Source organism: Cyprinodon tularosa, unplaced genomic scaffold (assembly GCF_016077235.1).
Source record: "Cyprinodon tularosa strain WSP-4 unplaced genomic scaffold, ASM1607723v1 ctg233, whole genome shotgun sequence".
Taxonomy (NCBI): Eukaryota; Metazoa; Chordata; class Actinopteri; order Cyprinodontiformes; family Cyprinodontidae; genus Cyprinodon; species Cyprinodon tularosa.
Window position 1 is genome coordinate 381,065 of NW_024038871.1, and position 21,721 is coordinate 402,785.

The window sequence follows — 21,721 nt, forward strand, 5'->3', positions numbered from 1 at the left end:
ACTGGGGTATAGAGACTCTAAAACATGCTTTTACGGCAGTAATTATATCAAAATGGCAAAAAAATATAGAAATATTTTTCATCTAAGTTAAAAAAAAATATTTTTCATCTGACAATATGCTCTATCCAGAACTCCTCAAGGGGAAAAGTTTCAGTTTCCTCTTTAAAGGAACCTTTGGCTATTCTAATTATTAATCAAAAATATAATCTAAGAATAACTCAAACTCGGTTGTAATAAATTAACAAACCATCAAATTCTGTGCTTTTACAAGTATATAATAAAGATGACATTTGTTTAAAGGTTAGATAAGCGGCCTTCACATACACTAGATCACTGACTTCAGGCGACTTTAGCTTCTGGGATTAAAGTGAATTTACTGAATAGGTAAGGAAGGGAAAAGTAATGGTCTGGTTAAATAATTGAAAATAGTCAGAAATTCACATTTAAGCCTTCTTCTCTTTTTAGACAATTACCTGTCAGAAATTGAAGCTTTAATATTTTCAAAAGAGAAAAGCAGTTTCTTACCTTGGCTGGTTGTTGGCTGTGGTTTATATCCTGGCTTGGCTGAAACAGAAGGAGCAAGTGTCATTTGTTAGTTAACTGAATACATGAAAGGTGTAGTTGGGAAATTTTCCAAATTTACAAGCAATTAGCAACTTTCTGGCAGCAGGTAAATCTCAGATTCTATTGTCAAAAATGGGTTATTATCTTACACAGATTACAATAGAAGATTGTAATCTGAAGATTACGTATACACACAAGTGAAGGTTTCGACCAGTTCAAAACACCATCCTGCTCCTCACACTTAATGCGAGTTGATGTTCCTGCTTTATTTGTATAGCCTTGAATACACTGGTAACGATAAGTATCTCCACTGTTGAAGCAGCCATCTTTTGGTAAAGTAAAATTCTTTGGAGGAATTTTTGGACATGAGCAATTAGCTGAAACAAAAACACAGAACATATCACCGCATCACTTAATCTCATCTGATGGTGTGATAATCTTTAATTTTGGCTCTTTATAGAAGTTAAAAAATAAAAAAAGAACAAATAGTCATCTTTACAGATCACGGCAAAGGAAGATGTATTTATGTATTTTATTTAACCTTTATTTTACCAGGAAGTCCCTTGAGATAAAATCTCTTTTTCGAGGGAGACCTGGCCAAGAGGCAGCAGTACAATAAGACATATAAAAACACATAAAAACAACATAATAAAATCAATCTTAAACTAGACTCTAGAATAACAGTTACAATTCTCTGTGCAAGCGGTTTTCAATAGTAAAAAACTTTAAAATGCTGTAGCGGGACTTCCGGGAAGATGGCGGAGGGAGAGGTCGCATAGTTGGATAGCTCTCCGAGGTCGGTTAAAAAACCCACAATAAGAATATTACTCGATAGGTAAAACTAAGGTATGAGTGGGACGAGCAAGAAAAGAAGTCGGAAAAGCAATAAAAAACAAGACGAAAGCGAAGAGTTGCCTGCAACGGGTAAAAGACCCACACGCGAAGCTAACGAACACGAGGAAGACAAAGAGGAGATAATGGAGGAAAGCGATAGCACGGTGACGCTGCAAAACGGGTTCGCCACCATCAGAACTGATATCAAAAACTTGAAACAAGAGCTGTGTCGGGAGCTGGCTGAGTTCAAGGATGAACTGAAGAAAGAGATGAAGGAAGAAATGGTGAGATTCCGACAAGAAATAGAACGCAGGTGGTCTGAGAATGACCGGGATATCCAGGCACAGCGAGCGGACCTCAACGAGGCTCAGGCACGGATAGAGGAGGTGGAAGAGTGGAAGACGGATGCTAACGAGGTGCTAATGAAAATGGTGGAACAAACACAAAGAATGCAGGAAAATTTAACCGACCTCGAGGGGAGATCGAGGAGAAACAACATGCGAATCTTCGGCCTGCCAGAAGAGGTAGAGGGGAAATCTACTGCCACATTTTTGGAGCAACTATTCCAAAAGGAACTCGAACTACCGGAGGGGACTAATCTCCAGATTCAACGAGCTCGCCGAACACCCGCATCCAAGCCGAATGCAAACGCAGCACCGAGGTCAGTCGTGGTTAATTTTCTGCAGTATGAGACCAAAGAAATGATATTGAAGAAAGCCTGGCAGACAAAGATTCAGGTAAAGGATAAGCGTATCTATTTTGATCACGACTACCCGACTGAGATTGTACAGAAGAGAAAGGCATATAGCGGCATTAAAAAAATATTGAAGGAGAAAGGAATACGTTTCCAGACACCACTCACCAAAATGCGGATACACTGGGAGAATGGAGTGAAGACATATGAAAACGCTAAGTCAGCAGCGCAGGACATGAAGGAAAGGGGATACAACGTAGCTGTGCCGGGAGGAGGCGACGCGGCAACGGAGGAAAGGAGACGAGGAGCGGCAGGATGGCAGAGAACGAAGGGAACAGACCGGGACCGAGAGGCGGCTCATCGAGCGAGAGAAAAGCTGCACAACTTCCAATGGAAACCCTAGAATGTTTCGCCCACAGATGAAATCGATCAAGAAGAAATGAGGTATGGTCACAAAAGAGAATAAAGACTGGGTCAAAGTGCAAGACTTCTTAATTTCGCAGAATTCATTACGAACCGACGGAGAGGAGATATAAACTTTTAAGTTGGACATGTCTAGAGGGAGTAGTACCCCACGGGATGGGAGTGGTACAGGATCTAGGGAGGGGCCCTCAACAAAGGTGAGGATTTCCCCTCCACCCACCAACGGGGACTGGGGAAGAGGGATACCCCAAGTACGGGAAGTCAGTTTGATTTTAAGTTTTTGTTTGGTTAGTATTAGTTCATGTTGGTTAAGGTGTGAGTTGCCGGGGAGCTTTTCAACAGGGGTCGAGAAATTATTTCCATGACTGATATCAAGATAATGTCGCTAAATGTGAACGGGTTGAATGTACGGAGTAAAACAGAAAAGGTGATGACTAAATTGAAAAAGGAAAACGCACAAATTATATACTTACAAGAAACACATTTATCCAAATCGGAGCATGAAAAACTTAAAAAATATGGTTGCTGGAATATTTATTACAGTTCATATGCAGAAGGACGTAGAAGGGGAGTGGCTATATTAATTTCGAAAAACATACAATTCGACAGCAAAAAGCAAGTAAAAGACAAAGAAGGAAGATACATAATATTAAAAGGAAAGATTGAAAATGAATTAATAACTATGATAAATATATATGCACCCCCCGGGAGTAACAAAGAATTCTTTAAAAGTCTATTTAATTTAATAGCTGTGGAAACAGAAGGGATTCTAATTTGCGGAGGTGATTTAAATGTAGTTTTGAATAATCACTTGGACACAACGAGCCACAAAAAAAATAAAATTCACTTAACAAAATTTATAAACGTATCACTAGAGGAGATGGGAATGATAGATGTATGGAGAAAAATGCACCCATCAGGGAGAGATTTCACACATTACTCGGCTGTCTATGGGGTACACTCCAGAATAGATAATTTTTTAGTCAAGGAAGAAGATAATCACAGGGTAAAGGAGTGCAAGATAGGAGCGGCAGATGTGTCGGATCACAATCCGGTTTATGTAAAGATGTGCCTAGGTAGTAGGAAAAGAAATACTGTATGGAGATTAAATGTGGGAATATTAAACAATGAACAACAAAAAGAAAAGATCAAAGCAGAGATAAAACAATATATTGAGGAAAATAATAATGGAACAGTTGACCCAACAATAGTGTGGGATGCCATGAAGGCAGTCATTAGAGGAAAGTTAATAGCTATACCGGCGCATGAAAAAAGAACCAAATTACAAAAATACAGGTCAAACAATGAGAGACTTAGAGAACTAGAAAAGAAATATCAGATAACAGAAGACCCAAAGATATACCAAGAAATCAAGATGGTCAGGGCCGAAATAAATGATATACTATTGGGAGAAATAGAAAAAAAGAATATATACCTGAAACAGAACTATTATGAGGCAGGGTCAAGGGCAACTAAACTGCTAGCAAAACGTATTCGAAAACAGCAAACAATTAATACAATAAACAAAATCAGGAATCCCAACACAGGAGAATTAACTAATAATCCAGAAGAAATAGAAGGCATTTTCCGAGGATATTATGAGAAGTTATACACACAACCTGCAGGTGCTCAAGAGGGGGAAATGAGAACCTTTTTAAACACATTAGATTTACCAACAATTGGCAAAATACAAAATGAGTCACTGACAGCAACAATTACAATAGAAGAGGTAAAGGAGGCGATAAACTCACTTAAAAACAATAAATCACCAGGCAGTGATGGATACCCGGCAGAGTGGTATAAGATTTTTAAAGAAGAATTGGTCTCAATACTCACAGCATCATTCAATTGGACACTTAATAATAATAAAATACCTCCTTCATGGAGAGAAGCTATAATTACGGTCATACCAAAACAAGGGAAAGACAATGAACAATGTAGTAGTTATAGACCAATCTCACTACTGAATGTGGACTATAAGATTTATACATCCATTATTTCTGCTAGATTAAATAAATGGGTAACAGAATTGATAGAGGAGGATCAAACAGGATTTGTGAAAGGACGACAAACTCACGATAATATTAGAAGAGTATTGCATATAGTGGATCAAGCGCAACAGGAAAAACAAAGCACCATATTAGTAAGTGTCGATGCAGAAAAAGCATTCGATTTGGTGAATTGGACATTTCTATATAGGGTGCTAGAACGATTTGGATTCAACAATAAATCAATATTGAGTATAAAAGCATTATACCATCAACCTACAGCGAGAATAAAAATAAATGGAAGTCTGACAGAAAAATTTAACATACAAAGATCAACCAGACAAGGGTGCTGCCTATCACCTACCTTATTTGCACTCTTTGTGGAACCTTTGGCACAGGCAGTACGTCAAGATGAAAGAATCAAAGGCGTTACAGTAAATGGTGAAGAACACAAAATAGGACTTTTTGCAGACGATATAATAACCTTCCTTGAACAGCCAAATAGATCGTTGCCAGTTTTGATGGACTTGTTTGGAAAGTATGAATATCTTTCAAGATACAAAATTAATGTAAGCAAAACACAGACACTAACACTCAACTATAACCCATCAAAAGAAATACAGGAAGCATTTCCCATTAAATGGAACACGAAAGAAATAAAATATCTAGGAGTCAATATTACTAAAGAAATATCTACATTGTCTAAAGCGAATTATAGTAAAATAACCCAAGAAATACAAAAAGATATAGATAGATGGAATACTTTACCATTGGATTTGAACTCGAGAGTCGAAATTATCAAAATGAAAGTGCAAGCGAAACTTCTATATCTGTTCCAGGCATTACCGATAGAGGTGAGTCAAACTCAATTTGATATCTGGGACAAGATAATATCAAGATTCATCTGGGGGGGCAAAAAACCAAGAGTTAAATATAAAACGTTACAGCTACCGAAAGACGAAGGGGGTTTGGGCCTACCAAGACTGAGAGAGTACTTCTGGGCAGCACAGCTCAGGCATGTGGTGTGTTGGTGCTCGCCGGACTACTCAGCAAGGTGGAAAGACATGGAGAAAGAGTTTGGAGGATGTCCAATTCAGAGTGTTATTGGAGATGAAGATAGATATGAAAAGATCAAGAATTATAAAGATCCGATCGCTAATTTTACATTGGAAACATGGTTCAAAACATTGAAAAAACACAAAATAAAGAAAGAAATGAAAATACTTAGGTGGATAGCATACGACACGGATTTTAAACCATTAAAATATGATAAAGGATTCAAGCAATGGATAGGGAAAGGGATTACGGGATGGTATGCCCTCCAGGAAAATAATGAGCTGTTGAGCTTTCAACAAATGAAGGACAAGTATAATCTAGATAAACATGAGTTCTATAGGTATTTGCAAATGAGAGACTACTACAGGACAGACATCAAATGGGACACTAAGATGGAAAGGAATAGTGTGATTGGAGTGGTACTTAAATCTATTAATGGAACTAAAATGAAAACCATCTCTACACTATATCAAAAACTAATGAATAGGCATTCTACAAAGTATATTAAAGAGAAATGGGAATCAGAGTTTAATATGACAATTACGGATAAAGACTGGATAGATATGTGGAAAACACAACAGACATCTACTAATTCGCGGATATGGAGGGAGTTTGCATGGAAGAACCTTATACGTTTTTTCATCACGCCTAAAATCAAGAATAAATATAGTAATACAAGCGCAGAGTGTTGGAGAAAATGCGGATTGATGAATGCTGATCACTCGCACATATTTTGGAACTGTCCAAAAATTGTTGCATTCTGGAAAAATGTTTATGTATCTGTGAAGAGGATACTGGGGTATGATATCCCTATGAGTAGCATGGTATTCTATCTATATAATTTTAATAACACCAAGATTACGGTAAAAGATAGATACCTGACTAAGATCCTGTTAATAGCGGGTAAGAAAGCGATCACGAGGAAGTGGGGGAAAGAGGACCCCCCATGCCAAGAACATTGGACTGAAATTGTGGAAGAAATTTATATTATGGAAAAACTGACACACAGATTGAGACTGCAACAAGCACAAATGGAAAAAAAATGGACAAAATGGACTGTATTCAGGACAACAGAGAGCGACAAAAGTGGATAAAGGCCTTTGAAAATGAGAGACAATAAGGTAATAATGAGTACAAGCCCCCGAGCAACAGTTTTGGTTCCTTTTTATTTTGGGTAGAGGTGGATGTGTTGTGTTCAAGTTCACTGTATATGTAAATAAATGTAAAAATTTCAATAAAAAGTTAAATGTTAAAATGCTGTAGCGGAATAAGAGTCCGTAATTGCAGGGAGTTTTGAATATTGTGCCACGACCATGGTGCTGCATAGGAAAATGATGTTTTGCCAAAGTCTGTGTTGAACCTGGGAATAGTGAAAAGAATACGACTTGAAGAGCGTGAGTTGTAACCACTGTTAGCTACAGACATGAGGTGACACCGGTATGGAGGGAGTTTACCCAGGATGGCCTTGTAAATAAAAGTAAGCCAATGATGTTGTCTTCTGAGGCTTAGGGAGGGCCATGAAACCAGAGCATACAGTTCACAATGATGAGTCCTGAAGGCAGAGTTGGTGATGAAACGTAAAGCACTGTGATAAACTATGTCCAGGGAGTGGAGAGCTGAGGAGGCAGCATTCATATATATGTCTCCATATTCCAGAACAGGAAGGAAGGTGGTCTGAACAAGTCTTTTCCTCACTGAGGGAATCAAAGAGGATTTTTGTCTGTAGTAAAAGCCGAGCAGGGCTTTCAGCTTTTTTAACATATTATTTAAGTGTGTTGTGAAAGACAATTTGTCGTCTATTCAGATACCCAGGTACTTATAACAGGACACAATCTCAATTGCTTCTCCACTTAAGGTCTTAATGCCATGATGCTGTGAGTTTTGGGAGCGAGCTTTAGAGAATGTCATGAATTTTGTCTTTTTTACATTTAGGACCAACTTCAGCTGATTTAGGGAGACCTGAAGTTGATGGAAAGCAGACTGAAGATCATTCAAGTCATTAACTGAAGAGGCAATTGAATATATTATGGTGTCATCAGCATAGAGGTGAAATTTAACAGATTTCAAGTTATTTCCAATGTCATTTATAAATATAGTGAACAGGGCAGGTGCCAAAATTGAACCTTGAGGAACTCCCTTAGTCACTTCCAAAAAGTCAGATTTAAGTCCGTCCACGTAGATACATTGTGTTCTGTCTGAGAGAGAGTTTTTAAACCACTCTATGGCAGAGTCACTTATTCCAAGCTTGCAGAGTCTGGCTAAAAGTAGTTGGTGGTTGACAGAGTCAAATGCCTTAGACAAATCCACAAAAAGGGCAGCACAATGATGTTTTTTGTCTAAGGCATTTCTTATATCATTTAAAACAGACACAGCAGCTGTTATGGTACTGTGACCTGCTCTGAAGCCTGACTGAGTTTCACACAGGAGGTTGTTGACTGTAAGAAACTGTTTTAGTTGGGAGTTGACTTGAGATTTAAGAATTTTAGCAAGTACTGACAGGTTTGATATTGGTCTATAGTTGTCATACATACATGTATGTACAGTATGTATGTACAGTACATACATGTACTTAAATATGTATGCATGTCCAAAAACCACACGTCTGACTGGTCAACCTGGAAGATATAATAATAAGAAGAATCCCCCTGTTTGCACATGCGCAGTGTATGAGGTTCTGGTAAATTGGCTTGTAGAGACTCCTAACTCTGCCGGATTTGTCCACAAACACCTCATGAGGGCTGACTGAATTTCAAACATGTTGGATTTTCTCCTGATCTTATGATTCCTGATCGGGAGGTGGTCTTGAGATGCTTATTGCCCCTCATTACTCTCTGTATTATACGATCCAGGACGCATGATGAGGCTGGAAATCGGGTCAATCAAAAAAATTCTCACACAACCGGAAAATTGTCCCGAAAAGGAAAAAAAAATCCTACAGTGTGTGCCCATCTTTATTAACAATGTAACATAAATTCTCTTCTGGGGATGTTGCCTTATTTGGTTCTGGCCTGTACTTTTGTCACGGTAGCCTGGACACAGGGACGCCTGTGTCCAGGCTACCGTCACCTAACCACACTCCACTGGTCATTAACAGCTCAGCTGTAGAGGTGGTCAGCTGCACCAAGTTCCTGAGGGTGCACATCACAGACACCCTCACCTGGAATGCAGACACCACCTCACTGGTCAAAAGGGCACAAGAAAAGAGCTAGGGTAAAGAGCTTGGTCATCCAGGTTTGGCTCAAAGTGAAGCCGTTTCTCCTCTACATCAAGGTGGAGGTGGTTAAAACATCTTTTTTGGATGCCGCAAAGGATGCCTCCCTCAGGCAGCTAGGGCTTCCCCCAGCTGGAGGAGGGGTCTGGGAAGAGGGAAGTCTGAGAGCCTCTGCAGAGACTGCTACCTCTGTGACCCGGTCATTAATGAAGGAGTGATGATTTTAAACCCAGAAAGATTTTTTACAAAAGGACAGTACAAAAAGGGATTTGATGAAAAGAACCAAATCGCTGGACTGACCCAAAAAACAAAAACAAACAAAATCACTTGCATTGCAAACAATGTAAAGTAAATCTTCTTCCATTCCCTCCGTCCTCTTTTACAGTAGCTTGATAACTATATGTCTATAGGCTGACATATACCCCATTCCCACTGGCCGAAAAACTAATTTAAACCCAGGAACAATCGGCTTTTAGTGGCAGTGGGAACAGCTCACTGGCGCATGTCTACCCCACAATAAAATCTGATCGGCATGCTGTGGGAACACCAGGCGCGGGTTGACCCACTAATTTACGTGACACCATTTAGCGCAATGCACAAACGTCAACACTCAGCGCCAGTGGTTTCGGATCTAACAAGGCAAAACAACCATTTATATTCCATAAACATGTCACAGCACTGGTGAGAAGGATTCTGACAGATGAGCAAAACAATAAAGCTGACTTACTATGCTATTGCGTCCTTACATGTTGCTCTCCATTGTTTACTTTTCTGATTTCTTTTGCACTGGTAACATCAACTCAAATCCAGCATTATGGGGGACAGATGCCACACAGCTTGCCAGCCAGGGGTTAGACATGCCTTTTTTCGCCAATTACACACACTCAACCCGGTATTTTCAGTGGGAAAGAGGGTATACCGTAGATGTAGTTAGCACTAAAGCTAGCACCATGCTAACCTAAATGTGGTGAAGTGTTTTTTTTTTTTATATCCTTCAATTGATTGAAGTTTGACCAGATGCAGCTTGGCTGGTTGTTCAGCAGTGAATCCCAGGGAAGACATAGCAGTACTTTACATCATAGAACATGGTCAGATTTAGAATTGTAAGCATTTCTTCATTAGATTTTTTTTCTGCGTGTTCACACAGAACTTTCTCCCATTTACTAAGAAAAAAGAAGTAGAGGAATTGGGCCATCGCCGATCTTCCTGTGTAAAGCATACACTAAGAACAGTGGAAGTACATCTTTTTCAACTCTTTAAGCTAAACTAAGAGGTTAAAAAAAATCTGACTTTTTAAACTGCAATATGTTTGATCTGCAGTTGGAGTTGAAGGATGCTGTTGTGAATTTATTCCATATGTCTGCATCGTTATCTGTTTTAGCACATTTCTCTTGTGGTTCTAACACATAGTCAGGTGGAAGCAGGCTTGGACTGGTAATCTGTAATACCGGGCATTTGCCTGCAGGGCCGGTCCTAATTTTAGCATGCGAGGGCCGACCCTCCTTAAATCTTACCGGCCCCAACACTGAAGCTCCTACCTGTGACAGTAAATAAATCAAGGAGCTGAAGAAGTAATACAACGTTAACTACCTAAATGATGCATGCCGTATATATAGTCCTTCCTTGTCCTGCACATCCTAGTGACAGATGGCATATGGTGAAATTTTCTATTTCTTCAAACTGTAAAATCCTTGCAACAAAACTAAATATAATAAAACTAAAATGCTTTCTTTAATCCAAACTACCATAATCCTCTTAGAGTTGGCAAATTTATGTTTCAATATTTATATATAAAGCATCCTGATGTATGGGTGTAAAAAAACAAAAAACGGCTTCAAAGGCACACCTTATTGCCTTGTTATATTAACAACCACGTGTTGATCTCTATTGATTTTCGGTCATTTTCAACCTTTTCTATCCTCTAAACCACGGGTGTCAAACTGGTTCCAGAAAGGGCCGTGTGGCTGCAGATTTTCTTTCCAACCAAGCAATAGCACACTAGGCTCCATTCATCTCATCAACTGAGTCCAATCTGAACATGATGACTTGATGAGCTGAATGAAGTCTGGTGTGCTATTGCTCGGTTGGAAAGAAAACCTGCAGCCACACGGCTCTTTCCTGAGGAGGCTGAAGTCATTTAACATCTGTGGGGCAATGCTGAGGATGTTTTATGAGTCTGTTGTTGCTAGCACGTTCCTCTTTGCTGTCACATGCTGGGGCAGTGGGCTGAGGGTCGCTGAAAACAACAGACTGAACAAACTGATCAGGAAGGCCGGTGATGTTGTGGGGGAGCAACTAGACACTCTGACGAGCGTGGCAGAGAGGAGGATGTTGTCCAGGTTTCAGTCCATCTTAGACAATGACTCACATCCTCTCTATGACACAGTGGTCCAACAGACGTGCTCCTTCAGCAGAAGACTCCTCCTACCCAGATGCACCACAGAGCGCCACAGAAAATCATTCCTACCTGTGTTCATCAACCTCTATAACGCCTCCCTCAAGTGATTCATATATTATATATATATATAAACTGTAACTGGAGCATGTAAGAAAAGTAATTTCCCTCTGGGATTATTAAAGTATTTCTGATTCTAATTCTGGAACCAGTTTGACACCCCTGCAAACCATTTATTACCGGTGCAAACCTATCCCTAACCTAACATAATTAACAACTTAGTCCCAAACCTAACCATTAGCAGAAAGGGAAGTGAAAACAGCTCCTCACTTTGGTGCAAACGGCCCTCAATTTGATACCAATTCACTACTTTTAATACAGTTCATTAGCATTGAGTAAACATTGATGCCTGTTTGACTGGCAGTCTATTTGTGACCCGGTTTATAAATACTCCTGTGGTTTTTGTGTCATTTGGCACCGCTGTTTATACCTTTCTTTTCTTCTGTAGTTCGGGGTCTTTTATTTAAAGTTAATCTCTCCATTTGCTAAATTAAGCTGTGTTTACTTAGTGCTGATAGATCTAATCATTGCTCTAATCTGATTAGCTCCTCACTCGGCTGCAGCTCATTTTCATCTGGTTTCCATGTCATGATCACATCTCTAAATTTTAGCTCCCTAATTTCTGTCTCTTACTGCTGGATTCTTCTGTTGCTCTCATCTTGGTTCCCTATTATTTATTTATTTATTTTTATTTTTTTGAGAAAATTCTGGCTGAAACAAAACCACATGAGGAAATATATCTGCTGAACTTATAGTGACTAATTGTGTTCTAAAGGTTCTCAGATGCATTATTCAGTTACGGTATATCAAGATATGCACTGACATGGAATCACAAGTAAACACATTTTGTGTCTATAGCAGTCGAAAACCCTGGAAGACCAATGAGACAAAGTCTCTTCTCAGCAAAACCTACCATCTCATCAAGGTTATTAAAGATATAGAGGACAATCTTTTATTTGCGGGTGGATCATCTAAATAAGTGGTCCTCCTAATTGTCAATCATCCTTGTTGATATGTTCACGTAAGGCCGTCCCAAATGCCAATTATTATTCTGCGCATTCAGGTGTATAACTGTGGTGAGCTACGGTTTCAGACAGTCCTTGAAGCTCACCTTTGTCACCATGAATCTTTGACAAAGAAAAAAAAGGTTGCTACAAAGTGCATGAGAAGAAAAGAAAGGCCCCAGAAGAGGCAGATATATCCTAGAATGCTTTGCGCTGAGAGCTCTCCTCACAAAGACTTATGGGATTTGCTGTCACAGCGGCCCGCTGTCAACAAAGATGGTGCAGACACCGCGCAGTGGAGGAGGAGTTAAGGGCTGGTTAGACACAGACTTATACCCCGTTTACACTACCCTTAAAAAACTGAGCAGAGACCGGTCCGAGCTCAGTAACTGAGATAACTTGTCGTGTGTGAACGGAAACAACCTGAACTGAACCGAGATAGACATAACCGGACCGCGCTAACTGCAGACCAGTTCCCGAGGTGGGTTCGGCTCGGTTTTTTCCTGGCTCGGTTCTCTGATAACAAGAGCGCATGAGCAGAACGCGTCATCGCCGACTGGCTGAACATGCCGATTCACACTCCATTCCAGTCGGCTTCCCAAAAGCCGACTTTCTCAAGTACATCCGCGCAAGGTTGCCGTCTTCGCCTGACCCACCGCAAACACGGAAGTACAGCAATAATAATCAAGCATAACTTTCTGAATGTGACGGGCGCCGCCATTTTGATTTGCTTGATTCCCTCCTCCTTCGTCTTCTTCTTCTTGGGTTTTACGGCGGTTGACAAACAGCGTTTGGTGCATTACCTCCACCAGCTGCTTGAGTCCCTCCTTCAATCCTAGCAGTAATACCGCACATCGTCACTAGGAGGCGAGGAGTCAAGGAGTCGAGATAACCGAGATAAGTGTGACGTGTGAACGGTCGTCAAAACTGAGCTTGGCCTGGTTACCGATCCAAGCTCGGACCGGTCTCGGCCTGGATCGGTTTTTCAAGGGTAGTGTAAATGGGGCTTTAGTTTGTCGCAGTGAGCTTCTCGCTCACTGGCCTACTGTCTGCGATCACCTACAATTTTGGAGAGGTGCAGCAGAGTGTCTGCGGCAGGGGCGGGGCATATCTGCGTTCACTGCGACACACATGCAGACGACCTGGTTTCTGAGCATAAACCAGCCTTTATGTGACCAACGGAGTAAAAAGCAGTGATCATCTGTCTGAACGGTCAGTTAACTGAGTTTACTATAAAGTCCACTATATAGTCCCCGCTCTATATAGTGATAGAGGGATTTAGGGCAGACGTTCGGGCACAGTAAGCTTGTATGAGCTATGAGAACAGCAACTTTTAAACAGAGCTGCACGAGGAGAAATGGGCCTGTGCAAACTCTTGCACATGCATTTTTTTTTTTTTTTTTATAGAGAGGGCGGGTCTTTTCAAAGGTTCGCGAAAATCTTTCACAATATCTTTAAGTTGGTTTATAGGAGCAGGGACTGAGGATGATTTTGCTTTTAACAACTCGAGGCAGATGTAGCCTGGTATTAATGCAGATCCCCAACTCTAAAGGAGGTAAGTGAGAAGAAAAGCTGCATCTCACATGAACTAATCTGTTGGATTCTGAGTCTGCGCTAGCAAGCTAGCTGAGGTGCTGACCAAGTGTTTGCAGCACATCATCATTATTCCGTCCAAGTCATCTCCATCCAGCTTCCTGTACCCTAAAAAGCCTGCTGTGACTGTTATTAGTGATGTTTCTGATATGCATGACAGATCAGAAACATTCGTCTCCAGAAGGTCAATGCAGGCCTCCCTCTCCTTGTTGCAAGCAAATAACACCTTCTGAAAGGTGTAAAACATTATTTTTTCAAATTTCCCTTTTTGAAACCGATTTCTATGAATTGCATTTTCTTGAACTGTTGAACTCTAAATTGGACTCAATGCTTCTACAGCATTTTGCAGCATATTTATTTTGCACTGCACCAAACTTTTTGAACCATTATTTTAAAATGGTTTATTGCTGATGAAGGTTCTCAGTCATCCAGGTCATAGTCATCCCGTAAAAATTCAAAAAAATTCAAAAAATATCCACTGGACTTGGTTTTCAAGATTTGAAGACGTTTCGCCACCTCTCCAGGAAGCTTTCTCAATTCAAATGTCTGGATCCGCAGTGAGTTTGAGTCTTATATAGACAACGCCTTGTATCGCTTGGAAACATGCAATGGTAACCGATGAATGGGTCGTTAGTTCCATCGTTAGCCTGTAATATCTGAACCTGTCTATGATTCTAGGGGTCGGTCGTTAAAGGGGGGATTGCCATTAAGGGGGGGGGGATTGTCTCCTATAATACCTGAAACCTGTCTATGATTTTTAAGGGTTGTTCGTTAAGGAGGTATTGTTCACCGGCTGGGGCGGGTAGGTCCCTCGTTCCTCTGTGATGGGGTGGGGGGTTTGGTGATATCTGGAAGGGATCATGTCTATAATTGAATTTTATGTTTTTGGAAGCTGGAATCTGAGTCCACCACCTCTGTTTAAAGTTGGTTTTTCTCTCTTAACATAGATGGCTTCCTTCACGCCCCTCTCAAACCACCTATTTTCTTTATCCAGAATATGGACATTCTGGTCCTCAAAAGAATGTCCTTTGTCCACAAGGTGTAGGTGTACTGCGGAGTCTTGTCCAGAGGCGGCCGCTCTTCTGTGTTGGGCCATGCGTCTGTGGAGAGGTTGTTTTGTTTCGCCAATATAAAGATCAGAGCATTCCTCTCTGCAAAATGGTTTATTTTTCTCGTACATTGTTTACATTCTGATCACTGCTGCAATTTATATTGTTCATGTTTATCTTACTCCAACGGCAATATCATTACACTGTTGTAAGCTTTATGCAACGGCTTACTCCAACGGCAATATCATTACACTGTTGTAAGCTTTATGCAACAAAATTTGGTTTAGCATACACTTTGTGCATAGAAAATGACAATATCTAAGTCTAAGTTTTTTTATAGTGCTTTACTGACCACATTTCCCGTACTTCAATATTTTCACTAATGTCCACGCAAACCAACAGAAACCAGAAGTGAAGATAATGTGACCTCTAAAATGGCAGAAAGATTTTACTTAAAATCTACATTGCAATTATTTTCTGTGTGGCAACAAACCCACTTTAAGCATTTTATTGCCAACTAAAAGGCTGGAGTAAGAAATTTTGTGTCCCACTGTAGTTTATTATAGTGTTGCACCAATGCCATTTTTCGGCCCTGATACCGATACATGGCTGTGCAGTATTGGCCGATACCAATACCATCTGTTTGAAATTGACATGTGTGTATGAAGAACTGCATACTACTTGGATGTAAAATAATTGCCATCATGGCTTTGTCAAGCTGCTGCCTACTGTACCTTTGTGAAGCAGGATAAAGATTAACACGTAAGGGAACGCAGTAAAAGTTTTTATTGCCTACTTGGAATGGGTGACAATAGTTGAATAAACTTCTGGCTCTCAGAATGGTATCGGTGCCTTATTGGTTGGTACTGGCCGATACTGATACCACCATTTTAGTGCTGATCGGGGCCCCGCCCGATACTGGTATCAGTGTAACACTAGTTTATTGTAATATGAACAAGGTTTAGAGTTCTGGGATTTGAAAATTATGTTTTATTATACTGCGCTTACTGTGCAAATGCAATACATTGCCCAGAAATGGATTGATTGATAAAATGCAATTAAAAAGAAATGCAATTCATAAAACTCAATCTGTTAAAAGTGTATTCATTAAAATGCAATTTGAAAAAAAAAAAAACCATAAAGAAAAAATGTTTTGAAAAAACTTCGAAAATAAAGTATCTGTAAAAATATATATTGAGGAAGAAATCAAATGTTAAAATATAAACAATAACATACATTCTGAGAAAAAAGCTAATTTACTCTAAATGTTTTGAGCTTGCATTTTTTTTCCATTTATAAAACATGTTCTTTGCGACAATGATGGAACTAAATTGCGTCCATATGTTCCCACCTTTGACCTTCATCAGTTTGTTTACAGAGCAAACAGGATATAGAGGATGCAGTCACGCTCTTCCCCTTAGATCGCCATTTTAGTAAATATTATCAAAGAAAAGTCTCATAAATCAGTTCGGCCGCTCAGGTTTTCATTATGCAAAGGAGTGATGGGGATATGTTTAGCCTCTGGCAGTTGGCCTCCTGCTGCCAGTTCGGAGCAGCTTGAATTGTCCCCAAAGTAAATCTAAGAAGCTTCAAATAAAAAAAAAATTGCTTTATGTTTTTTTTTTTTTATTTAATCTAACTTTAACTTGTCATCAAGCAAAATTACAAATTCCTGCACAGAATGTCCCTAACACCAGCCCGTCTTAGCAAAATGTATCCTACTGCGTCTTCTAAATGTCATCGCTGTAAAACGTGTACTGGCTCTCTTATCCATGTATTTTGGAAATGCAAAAAACTCAAACATTTCTGGAATGCAGTGCATAGTCTACAATCAAACTCACGCAAATTCAATTCAAACCTTTACCTCTATTGTATCTCTTTAGTACAGCTTCAGATATTACCCTAGACCCGATCTCCAATAAAAGGATTGGTATAATTGCTTATGTAGCCAAAACATTTGTACTGCTCAACTGGAATCAAGCTAGAGCACCTATAATTAATCTGTTTTAAACAGTAATGAATGACGCAATGCAACTGGAGCACTAAACTTACCACTGGAAAGGTAAAGGAGATCTTTTTGCTCAAACATTGGGACCCTTGATCATCACCTGACTTCCCTCTATGTGATATCTCATCTTGACCGAACACATGACTTATAATTATGTTTACCTGGCTTTTTTTAATAAAAACATTGATAACAATAATGCACTTGACTTATTTTATTGTATTTATGTTTATTATTTTTAATATTTTGTTTATCTAGATCTTTCATAGTTAGATTAAGTTTTGTTTCCTCCCAAACTACATATACACCCTTAATATTTGCAATCATTTATTTTTTCTCTCTCAGCTTACCTATGTGTTCAGAATGTTGTGTTTGTGTAACAAAATGAAAATCCAATAAATAAACGATTGAAAAAAACATAAAAACTTTTTTTACCTTGAAAGTCCACTGAAAGTGTTGGCATTATCCTGACTGAATCAGGCTTTAGAATAAAATCTCTCAATAAAACCGACTTTAAATCGCACTTTTTTCCTCCTTGGCTTTTAACTCGGAAGGAATGTTATCTGCATTTCATTTGTGCTTCTATAGTTGTTATTTTTTTTAAATCTACATTGCATTGTATATTTTCTAGCGATACGCAGTGGCAGCTTTTGTCCACGGGCGAACCAGGCCAGCCAAGCAGGTCAGCATTTTCTCCATCACACATAGAGGGGTTATACAAGTATTAAAAAAAAAATAAACTAGAAAATCATCAGCACTGCAGAAGCAGTTTTAAAAAAATCTATCATATCACTGTCTGGGGAATTGGCACCCTTTGCAGCTGCAGATGACCAGACACTGCTTGCATGAAAAAGAGGTCGCAGTCATGCACACCGCACAGATGCTGACAGGCTGTGGGCGGCTTTACAGAATGCACCAGATGTGGCTACAGAGGCTGTGTGGGCATGTGAAACTATCAACAATGCGCCCCTTTCACTCCTTCACCTCTCTCCTCTGAGTAGAAAAGGACATTAGTAAAGAAAATGGAAGAGGGAGTACAGTAGGATAAAGAAGTCACCCCGGAAGGGATTTAACATAGAGCCGCCCCTGCATATATGTGTTTAGTACAATACTTTGGTTAGCTTTTATTATGTTTTTAAATGTCTATATAAATAAAATAGAATTGAAGGTCTGATTTAGACTTTTCCACACAATACTATAACAAACAAAAGTATTTTTATTATACAGTAAATATTTGAATGCCCTAATAAGCTTATAATCCGACATTGCGAGAAACCCAGGGTATACCCTTAATAGATTACCACTATATATATTTACTTACAACTTCTTTTGTCAAATTAAAACCCACTAAGTCAATATTTAAAGGTGGTTTTAACCCAATAGGTCCCTAATCTAAGTTTATCATTTTTTTCTGGATTGTTGTTATTTATGTATTTTTGTCATTGATATTCACTAATTATTTGTTTAAAGTAATAATAACTCATAATTAGGACTGAAACAATGAATCGGATTGATCATGATTGACATGGTTTTGGTTCTGTTCAAGTTTTATCTCTGAGTTTTCATTGGTCTTTTTTCCATTTTGTATTCTAGGTATTTTTGATTGTATTTGAGTTCTTAGATATTTCTTGTTTGTCCTCTTGTGTCAGTCTCCTTTTCCCTAGCTGCCTTCTAGCCTCCTCTGTTCACACCTGCTCCCAATCTGCTAATTAGCCTGGTCTTTGTTTCTCTCTCCCATATACAGGTGCTGGTCATAAAATTAGAATATCATGAAAAAGTAGATTGATTTCAGTAATTCCATTTAAAAAGTGAAACTTGTATATTATATTCATACATTACATACAAACTCATATATTTCAGATGTTTATTTTGTTTAATTTTGATGATTACAAATGACAACAAATGAAAATCTCAAATTCATCATATCAGAAAATTAGAATATTGTGAAAAGGTTCAAAATTGATGGCCCCTGGTGCCACACTCTAATCAGCTAATTAACTCAAACCACCTGCAAAAGCCTTTAAATGGTCTTTCAGTCTAGTTCTATAGGCTACACAATCATGGGGAAGACTGCTGACTTGACAGTTGTCCAAAAGACGACCATCGACACCTTGCACAAGGAGGGCAAGACACAAAAGGTCATCGCTAAAGAGGCTGGCTGTTCACAGAGCTCAGTGTCCAAGCACATTAATAGAGAGGCGAAGGGAAGGAAAAGATGTGGTCGAAAAAAGTGTACAAGCAAGAGAGATAACCGCACCCTGGAGAGGATTGTGAAACAAAACCCATTCAAAAATGTGGGGGAGATTCACAAAGAGTGGACTGCAGCTGGAGTGAGTGCTTCAAGAACCACCACACACAGACGTATGAAAGACATGGGTTTCTGCTGTCGCATTCCTTGTGTCAAGCCACTCTTGAACCACAGACAGCGTCAGAAGCGTCTTGCCTGGGCTAAAGAGAAACAGGACTGGACTGCTGGTGAGTGGTCCAAAGTCATGTTCTCTGATGAAAGTAAATTTTGCATTTCCTTTGGAAATCAAGGTCCCAGAGTCTGGAGGAAAAGAAGAGAGGCACTTCATCCACGTTGCTTGAAGTCCAGTGTAAAGTTTCCACAGTCAGTGATGGTTTGGGGTGCCATGTCATCTGCTGGTGTTGGTCCATTGTGTTTTCTGAGGTCCAGGGTCAACGCAGCCACATACCAGGAAGTTTTAGAGCACTTCATGCTTCCTGCAGCTGACCAACTTTTTGGAGATGCAGATTTCATTTTCCAACAGGACTTGGCACCTGCACACAGTGCCAAAGCTACCAGTACCTGGTTGAAGGACCATGGTATCCCTGTTCTTAATTGGCCAGCAAACTCTCCTGACCTTAACCCCATAGAAAATCTATGGGGTATTGTGAAGAAGAAGATGCAATACACCAGACCCAACAATTCAGAAGAGCTAAAAGCCACTATTAGAGCAACCTGGGCTATCATAACACCTGAGCAGTGCCACAGACTGATCGACTCCATGCCACGCCGCATTGCTGCAGTAATACAGGCCAAAGGAGGCCCAACTAAATACTGAGTGCTGTACATGCTCATACTTTTCATGTTCATACTTTTCAGTTGGCCAACATTTCTATAAATCCTTTGTTTTTATTGGTCTTCAGTAATATTCTAATTTTCTGATATGATGAATTTGAGATTTTCATTTGTTGTCATTTGTAATCATCAAAATTAAACAAAATAAACATCTGAAATATATGAGTTTGTATGTAATGTATGAATATAATATACAAGTTTCACTTTTTAAATGGAATTACTGAAATCAATCTACTTTTTCATGATATTCTAATTTTATGACCAGCACCTGTAATCTCCTCCTGTTCAGTCAATCTTTGCTGGTTTGTCGTCTTGTTGTGAGTATTTCTGGTTTTCAGTAGTTTGGGATTTTTGTGGATTTATGTTTTTGGATTTTTGCTTCTGTTACCCTTTTTATTTTTAAATCTTCAAGAAACCACTTCTGCTTCAGTGTCTGCATATTGGTCCTGTCAAACCTCCCCCACTAGACAGTGATGAATCAGTTATTGAGATAATCGGTAAATAGTGTAGAAATCGTTTGTTAACTGGGGTATAGAGACTCTAAAACATGCTTTAAGGGCAGTAATTATATCAAAATTGCAACAAAAAAAAAATAGAAATATTTTTCATCTAAGATAAAAAATATTTATTTTTTTATCTGACAATATGCTCTATCCAGAACTCCTCAAGGGGAAAAGTTTCAGTTTCCTCTTTAAAGGAACCTTTGGCTATTCTAATTATTAATCAAAAATATGATCTACAGAATAATTGATTTGCAAAAGAATTGTTAGTTGCAGCTCTACTCATAATATATAACATTAAACATTTGGCAATTTCGACTAATATTTATCTTTTTTTTAATGTTAAATCTACATGTTTTAGTTGCTTTAAAAACAGATTTATTTTTTTATATTTAGGGAATATGTTATCCTTTATATCCTTTAAAGTCGTAGGGAAACGGTTGTTCCAACCGTTGCATTTCCGAATTCTCCCGAGTGCTGCACGAATTTACACAAGTGAATAAAGTGAATGGTCGATTATCAGCCAGTTAGCAACTCAGTGCTAGTAGGTTCCCAATGGGAAATTAGATTGGAACCAAGTAGCACTAAATTGGTGACTTAGAAATGACACTGTCAAGGAACGGTATGGACAGAGGAAACATGCAAGAGGAGGAGAGTTTAGTGTCGGAGGTCGTGGATGAGTCTCCTCCATCATCCATTTTCATTTAGAGGAGGAAAGCGGGGAGGAAGATGTTGTGGAAGAGGACGCCATGGCGGCAGAAGCTTGGTTTGGTGTAGAAGGCTTCCAGCCGTACATGTTTGAGCCCTTGCCTCGCAACGCTGCCAGTTCTGTTAGCTCTACGCCTGCTGAAGACACAGACGTCCATCCCCGTGAACACTGGGACGGAACTCAATGGGAATGGAAATGATTCTGATTTCTTATTTCAACAGTTGTATATATTAGCTGCAACATATTAATCAAGACGCTATGATCCAAAAAATTTGATTGACCAATGACCGTTGATCTATGATTGGCCGAATTTAGGTGTACAAGCTGACGTATAACTAACTGGCCTGCAGAAGATAACAAAGAAAACACAGATTCTAAGACATGATTTTTTTTTTTTTAAATAGAAATTTTCTAACTTTTGGGACAATATGGTCTGATAAAGAGTTTAAGCCTGAATAATTTGACATTTAAATAGGACTACCCTATGACTTTAAATTTCTTAAGTAAAAAGGCAACATCGCATTCAAAGTTAAATACCGTTTGATGTAAAGGCA

At 39.2% G+C, this 21,721-nt stretch overlaps 1 protein-coding gene across 2 annotated transcripts in view; it reads right to left on the bottom strand.

Moving 5' to 3' along the window:
• LOC119784756 overlaps positions 1-21,721 on the bottom strand; it is a 37,826-nt gene that overhangs the window by 15,679 nt on the left and 426 nt on the right. For both annotated transcript variants that reach the window (XM_038286964.1, XM_038286963.1), the window contains exons 2-3: positions 750-941; positions 526-564 (exon numbers count right to left, since the gene is read on the bottom strand). In XM_038286964.1, coding sequence (XP_038142892.1) covers positions 526-564; positions 750-941 — 231 coding nt within the window. The remainder of the gene's footprint in view (positions 1-525; positions 565-749; positions 942-21,721) is intronic.